Source organism: Eurosta solidaginis, chromosome 3, assembly GCF_040869045.1.
Source record: "Eurosta solidaginis isolate ZX-2024a chromosome 3, ASM4086904v1, whole genome shotgun sequence".
Classification (NCBI taxonomy): Eukaryota; Metazoa; Arthropoda; class Insecta; order Diptera; family Tephritidae; genus Eurosta; species Eurosta solidaginis.
In genome coordinates this window covers 184,941,469-184,949,753 of record NC_090321.1, presented here as the reverse complement: position 1 = coordinate 184,949,753, position 8,285 = coordinate 184,941,469, and the positions used below count along the sequence as shown (strand labels likewise).

At 31.2% G+C, this 8,285-nt stretch overlaps 1 protein-coding gene across 3 annotated transcripts in view; it reads left to right on the top strand.

The window, feature by feature from the left end:
• Window positions 1–412: 412 nt before the first annotated feature.
• Window positions 413–8,285, top strand: part of babo (TGF-beta receptor type-1 babo) — a 103,946-nt gene continuing 96,073 nt past the window's right edge. The window contains exons 1-3 of one of the 3 annotated variants that reach the window (XM_067774245.1): window positions 413–482; window positions 1,095–1,209; window positions 4,034–4,176. In XM_067774245.1, the coding sequence (XP_067630346.1) occupies window positions 428–482; window positions 1,095–1,209; window positions 4,034–4,176 (313 nt within the window). In that variant the 5' untranslated portion in view covers window positions 413–427. Of the gene's footprint in view, window positions 483–1,094; window positions 1,210–1,652; window positions 1,847–4,033; window positions 4,177–8,285 lie in introns of all 3 variants that reach the window. The other 2 variants (XM_067774244.1, XM_067774246.1) reach the window with 2 other exon arrangements.

Sequence of the window (8,285 nt, the reverse complement as noted above, 5' to 3'; positions counted from 1 at the left end):
TAATCACAAAAATCTACATAATTATACGGTTTTATTTAGCTTGACTTGACAGGCTGGCTGGCAGGCACGAATTTTGTAATTGAAATTTAAGTAACTTCCCGATAAGCTACAAGCTTGAAACTTGGAATATAGTTCAGAACCCGATGACAATGCAATAGTAAGAAAAAATCGCCGCCAGGTGGCGCAAGGATCGAGATATTAAAAAAAAATCGTATTTGTGATCCGATTTGGTTCATATTTGCAGTACAATACATATATGAATACAAAGCGACCTATGAAAAAATCAACGCTAGGTGGTGCAGGTATCGAGATATTCAAAAAAATCGTATTTGTGCTCCGATTAGGCTCATATTTGGAACACATATTACAAACAGTCCTGTAGAAGTGACATCAAAATGCTTTGGAGTTCGAGGAGGAACAAGCATACATGGCGCAGAGTCGAGTAAAGTCTTTGGAAGGATTATGTATTTGGGACTTAGATGGTAACAAATTGTCAGGAAAGAGTCCTTGTAATAATGAGTCACTAAATGAACTAAATAGAATGAGAAATATTAGTCACTTAAATAAAGACTAAAAACTTGAAAAAAAAAAAATGTTAAACGGGTTTATTGAAAACAATACTTACATGAAGTAACAATAATACCAAAAGCTAAAAAATAATTAGGTAGGTCCTAGGTACTAGTCATCACACTCCTCATCAATCTAGGGCGTTGATCAGACAATTAAATAAAAGCGTTGGACGAGTCAAATTTCTATTGATAGTCATATATAAGACCAACTGAACCTAAATCAGGTTATGCCACGCCTCACATTTTTAGAAATTTGACGCGTCCAAGGCTTTTATTTAATTGTCTTGATTAACGCCCTAGATTGATGAAGATTGTGATGGCTACTTCATGTAAGTATTGTTTTCAATAAAACCGTTCAACTTAAAATTTTTTTTAATTATTTTATTTTAAATATAGTATGTATGTATGTGTGTATGGGTGCTAAGCCAGTGAACTATTTTTATTTCGATTTATCAATTCATCATAATCAACAAGAAGTCATAATAAATCTAACCTTTCTTCCCTCTTTCATCTCGTATAATACAGAACCGCTGAAATGTCATTGCGATGTTTGCAAGGATAACAATTATATTTGTGAAACAGATGGCTATTGCTTTACATCAGTGGTCAAGGAAGAAGGCAAAATTAATTTCAGTTACAGGTAAAGTTTTACGTGTTTCCAAAGATATTTATATCTTACCTTAGGTTTATGTAGGTTTATCATAGATGGGCATTATGCAGTAAATGCAATAAATGTTAATTTTTATTGACACTAAATTGTGATATTAATGATATGTATTTTTACAGTAAACAGTAAATTTTTTTTGCAAGTGAAATTACATGATCAATAAATTTTTACTGGGTACTGTTAAACGTACATTCATATTAATTATTGCATTATGCTGTATAGTAATTTTATATATGGTAAACATTTTAATATTTGATCTAGTTTTAAACAATATTAGCAATAATTATAAATAATTGGCGCAGTCTGAAAATTTATTTTATCAATATTTTTTTTTGTTAGTTTTATTTTGTGCAAGTCTAAATGACTTCTACCTATTTTATTTTTTTTACTTCCACGCGTTTTTTTCGTTTTGTCAGGTGCCTTGATATGGATCAAAGTTTTCCACCTGGCCGTTTTATTTGGTGCAATGACGGCAGTAACGGTGGACCTACAGCACGTCCAGTTGCTTCAAGCGGCGGGCATGGCTGTTGCAAGGATAACGATTTTTGCAATTTAGATTTGCGTCCTATTATCAAATATTATGCTACAAATTCGCAGCAAACTTACGAAGGTGCGCTTAATATTCAGGGTTCAAAATATTACCAACAAATTTAATAAAGAAATCCCATTTTTTGCGAGTGCGCAGCAGCTTTGCAGAAGTAGAATTAAATGTTAGGCACAAAAGGTTTTTCCAAACGGTAAACAAAAAATGTAGGAATAAATTAAAAAATATAAACTGAGTTACTTAAAAACTACTACATTGATTCCTTAAAGAATATAATTAAAAAATTTCCAATTTGTGCTTTTTTAAAAATCTATTGAAATTCTAAATTTTTTTTAGATTTACAAATATTAAAGTTTAGTATAAATTATGTAGTTTATTAAAGTTACCAAAATTTAAAACCTTGAATTTCTTAATCCTTTTTTGTTTAAACAAAAACTAGAAAATGTATTGCAAAAAAAAAAAAATCAACACTCGAAACAACTAAGCAGCGAAATAAATCAATTCGAGGTTTGTTTAAGTTTTTATATTTTTTAATCTCGAAATTTTGTAAAAACTCTAAACTTTATATCTTTATTTTATTTTGCAATTTTTATAAAAATTTCTATATTTTCAAAAAATGTTCTTTTTTAAAAGAAATTTCTGAATTTTAAAAATTTTCTAAATTTAAGAAGTTTAAACTTTATGAAAGCCTTCGAATTTTATAAAAACCTTCAAATTATTTTGCCAAATTCTATACAAAGACTTTATTCATATTTTCACGTTTTGTCAAATATTATAATTTTATAAAATTTTTTAGATCTTGCTTTTACAAATTTTGTAGCTAATACAAAATAAACAAATAGCTAATACTAAAACTAACTAATGGAATTCCGTGAGTATCTCAATTCCAGTTAGCTTCAAAAAGTGAGTTATTTATCGGTTGTAAATTCTAGCATCGTTGCCATAGCAACTAGTGTATCTGTGAAATTGAAAAAAAAATCAAACCGCAAAATTCCAAATTAGAAGATAATTTGTTAAAAAATTGTAAAATAGAAAAAAAATATAATCTTTCATGTCGTATTTTATATAGTTTCTAAAAATTTAAAAGTTTCTCAAAAACTTGCGAAAAAATATGCAAATAAATGTAACATCTCTAATACTCAGTTCTAATTTTATGCATCCAGAATAAAGCCATCTAAGTTGGCTTTTAGTTCGATGAGATGTATCGCAGATTGGAAATGTTTTTAGTAAGAACAGTTAAGTTTAACAGTTGGTGAGAACCTAACTTAATTTCCGGCTTAAATTAGTTGACTAGTAGTTAGCTGACAAGTAATCCATAAATAACCACCCTTGACTATTTTTCGGAGATTGTCATACAAAAGTAGTTAGCTTTTTTCAAAAAAAAAAAAAAAAAACAAAAAAAAAAAACAAACAGGAAAATTAGTTTGCTGTTAACCAACTTGTAATTAGCTCCTGTCTAGCTTTTTTTCTTCCTGGGATACTTACTTGGCTCTTAACCCGCTGGAACAATCAAGAACAAATGAAAAAATCTCGTTGGGAAATAATAAAATTAGGAAACATAATGTAATGCAACTTTTATTCCAAATCGCAAAAAAGGTCCAACTTCCAATCTCGATTTCGAACAGTCAAGTTTCGTTAAAAGATTTTAGAGTTTCTGAGTCAAGTGAATTCGAAATTCTAAACTGCTGCGCTCTGCATTTGTCCCGGAAATTCTTCTAATAAAATTGAAGTTCTACTGGCTGATGTTGCTAATTTTCTTCCATTCAATCATTCAATGCCTGTTTTGTGATCTCCGTTATATTATTTTTCCCCAAAAACCGTTATTTATGTACCATATTACAAACGTTTGCCTGCCCATGCGCCCACTAAAAAACAAAAACAAATTTACGCTGCTGCGTTTCTGCGTTTCTAACATCGTTTCTTGTTTTGAAAACGTTTTTTTGATTTCATTTGTTTTAATTTACTAAAACTAGAAAACGTAAATGAGTTTGACAATTTATATATTTTTTTTGTTACACTTTTACCTTTTACAGAGTTCAAACTAACCAATTTTTTAGATGCTCGAAGTGTTTTTACTAAAAAAAATTTAATTAAAATACTATTTTTTTTAAAATTATTTATACTTTGTAAGTACTAATATTTTTTTTATTTCTGAACTTCTTTGCAAACACCTTAAACAAATATTTGCCAATAACAATATAAAATACATATGTTGTATTTGTAAAACAACAACGCTATATGATGGTATTATAGGTGCCTAGAAAAGAAGTATGATCTGCAGCGTGAACCGCTTGAATGCCTGACTAGCCGCGAGAAACAAAACGTCTATAGAGTTAAGTGTTGTAGCGATGACTTCTGCAATAAAGATGAATTATTAAAATTGAGTTTTGGGACAGGTACGACAAGAGGCTACATCACTTGAAATACTACATACTACATAAATACCCTATTAGTTGCTACTGCATAAATCTGCTACTAAGTAGTTAACAGTTTCACTTTTCTTTACTATATACATAAAATTTATCCAACTTAATCTGTACGACAAAAATGCAACAAAAGTACACACAAACTTCACAAATCACTAATTAATTTTTCTGCTACAGAAAAAAATTTTCTTCCTACTTACTTTGCTACTTACATTATTGTTTAATTACCGATTAATAACGCAAAAACATTTCGAAATTTTTTATTTAATACTATTTTTTTCAAATAACTAATTCTTTTTTTTTGTAATTTTTTTGTTGCATTGCATTAAAAAGCAGCCCTTATGCACACACATACACACAAGCGCACACAAACACATGCACAAAAGTATGCACGCTAGCACACATCCGCTTTTTCTTACTACTATTTTGTTTCATACTCGAATGGAAATACATTTTTTGTTGCTACCTAATCTTGACTTGTAAACCAGTTACGATCTACAGTAAATCAAAATGAAAATTGCACAATTTTCAAATTAAATTTTGGTAAATTTTCGAATTTTGTTAATAAAAATGTAATTTTTTTGTTAACTTTATGAACTCAAATTTTTTATTTCAAAATGAAAATTCTTACTTTGCAAAACAATTTATAGAAATACAAAAATGTTCGTTAGAATTGCAAAATCTTTGAAACCCAAAAATTCAAAGGTTAGCAGCTTGTGCAAAATTCATCAATCCAGGTTCGCCGATCTTTGAAGATTCCAAGATTTTCCAAAGATTTCCAAGTTTTGTAAAAGTATTCAATTGCTAACGTGACCAAATTCTGTTACGTTTCCAAAATTTGTAAAAAATGTACTCATTTGCTAGAATGTCCCAATTTTGTAAAAATTTCCAAATTTGGTTAAATTTACAAAACTTTGTAAATGTTTCTAAATTGCATTAAAATTTAAAATCTCAATCAAAATCCAATTATAAAATATTGTTATAACTCTCAAATTTAGTTAATAATTCTAAATTTCCTAAAAAATTTCCGACTTTGGTTAAAATTTACAAATTTAGTAAACATTTCCATATTTTGTTGAAATAATTATTAAAGTGACCAGATTTTAAGATCGTGGGTTCGAATCGAGCTCAATGCCAACAATTTTTTGTATCACTATTATTGTGATAACGATTTTTTCCTTAGTGGTTTTTATTTTTTTAAATTAGAATTGAAGAAAAAAAATTTTAGGCAACTGCCAAAGGCTGTTGTATAGATCCATTCCGGGAACTACTAAAGTGCTTCATCGGCAACGTTAAGGCGCCGCTACTATAACAATTCAGCTATCACCGCGGTTGTTTGGTTTGTCTTCATTATTTCAACATCTAACCTGTTCTTCAAAAAAAAAAAAAAAACAATTAAGATAAAGTCGTCATAACAATAATAATGATACAAAAAATTATTGTTATGCCTTGAGCTCGCTTCGAACCCGTGATCTTAAAAATCAGTAGGCTAATAAAACAACACAAAAAATGACCAAATTTCTTTAAATTTCATTAAAATCACCAAATTTTGTTAATTTTTTTTTTTGAGTTACCGTATTTTATTAATATTTCTAAATTTATTTGCTTGTATATCTAAGTTTTTATAAAATTTTAAAAACTTTGGATAGTTTTCATATTTGGTAAATTATTCTAAATTTTTTGATTTCTTAAAAATTTAAAAATTTTGTTTAAATTTCAAATTTTTTTAGCATTCTAAAATATTATTAAAAATGAACAATTGTCTTTAATATTTCAAAATTTTTTGTCAATATTTCCAAATTTTGTAAATGTTTCCAAATTTGTATAATGATTTAAAACTTTAGTAACATATTTTATTATCTGTATTTAATTAGCGACACATGCTGTTGTTGTTGTTGTTGTTGTTGTAGCGATAAGGTTGCTCCCTGAAGGCTTTGGGGAGTGTTATCGATGTGCTGGTCCTTTGCCGGATACAGATCCGGTACGCTCCGGTAACACAGCACCACTAAGGTGCTAGCCCGACCATCTCGGGAACGATTTATATTACCACGTTAAACCTTCAGGCCATCCTTCCCACCTCTCTGAAGTTGGCAAGACAACTTTTACGTGGAAAAAAATTACCTATTGGGAAAATTGCCGTGAATTTGCCGTAATTTATCCGTGAAACAAAAAAATTTGCCGTGGCCATATTTTAGAAAATACAGGGTGGCACGCCAACTTCACGTGAAGTTAGCGTGCCACCCTCAGAAAACCACCTTAGAGACCAGCTAGGAAAATAATTCTTGCACACGAATTTGCCGTAAATTTGCCGTAGGTAAGTGGCATATTATATAATTTCGAAAAAATAAAATTTAACTTTTTTTTATGGTGCACCGCCAACTTCACGTGAAGTTAGCGTGCCACTTTTCGAAAACCACCTCAGACACCAGTTAGGAAAATAATTCTTGCACGTGAATTTGCCGTAAATTTGCCGTGAATTATCCGTGAAACAAAAAAATTTGCCGCGGCCACGTTTTAGAAAATACAGGGTGGCACGCTAACTTCACGTGAAGTTGGCGGTGCACCATAAAAAAAATTTGAAATTTTTTTTTTTCGAATTTATAAAATATGCCACTTATCTACGGCAAATTTACGGCAAATTCGTGTGCACAAATTATTTTTCTAGCTGGCCTCTAAGGTGGTTTTCTGAGGGTGGCACGCCAACTTCACGTGAAGTTAGCGTGCCACCCTGTATTTTCTAAAACGTGGCCGCGGCAAATTTTTTTGTTTCACGGATAATTCACGTGCAAGAATTATTTTCCTAACTGGTGTCTGAGGTGGTTTTCGAAAAGTGGCACGTTAACTTCACGTGAAGTTGGCGGTGCACCATAAAAAAAAGTTAAATTTTATTTTTTCGAAATTATATAATATGCCACTTACCTACGGCAAATTTACGGCAAATTCGTGTGCAAGAATTATTTTCCTAGCTGGTCTCTAAGGTGGTTTTCCGAGGGTGGCACGCTAACTTCACGTGAAGTTGGCGTGCCACCCTGTATTTTCTAAAATATGGCCACGGCAAATTTTTTTGTTTCACGGATAAATTACGGCAAATTCACGGCAATTTTCCCAATAGGTAATTTTTTTCCACGTAAAAGTTGTCTTGCCAACTTCAGAGAGGTATCCTTCCCTCCCCACCCCAACTTCCATGAGGAGCTTGGGGTCGCCAGAGCCTCGTCTGTTAGTGAAACAGGATTCGCCGCGGATAGGTCAGGTTGACAATGGGGTTTGGAGAAGCTATATATTGCGCTGGCAACCTGAAGGGTTGCGATACACAACCCCTTGAATCTGGTATTTTAGTCGCCTCTTACGACAGGTATACCTACCGCGGGTATATTCTGACCCACTAACCCGCTGGGGAAGCGAGACATGCTCATATTGTTTTATACAATTGGGTTTGTTATTGATATTAGAGAAAAATTACAAAGTTCACAAACGGCGATGGTTTCTAGGAAATGTTTCACTTCTTCATCAGTTAGCTTTTCTGGAGCTGAGTATTGAACTCGAAATCTCCAACACTCATACAGATGATGCCTTTATCCACTCAGCCATATGAATGCCTCGCTGCTGTTGCTATTACTTTATTCACCATTTAGGTATATACTAATTCTATATGCCTTTTAATCTTGTGTGGAATAATTATCAGAAACATGTCCTAGTAACCATCGCCATTTGTAAACTTTGTAATTTTTCTCTAATATCAGTAAAATATTTTATATAATTGAAGTTTTGAATGTTTTTAAACTTTTTGAAGTTATTTCACACTAAATAACTAAATAACACAAATTTAATAATTAATTAAATTAATTTAACAAAAAATGTTTCCTTTTGACTCAAGTGTATGCCTTCTGCTCTCTCAGTTTCCATGTCATTTTGGTTGCCTCCACGTTCTAGTACGTCGCTATATTATTTATCTTTGCACCCAAACTTTGCACTTTACTCACCACCAAACAAAACGTCGTGGGCTTATACGCATTTGTTGTAAACACTGCGTGTCAGATACACCTACTATACAGTTTTTTTTTTTTTTAAGTTTATACTTC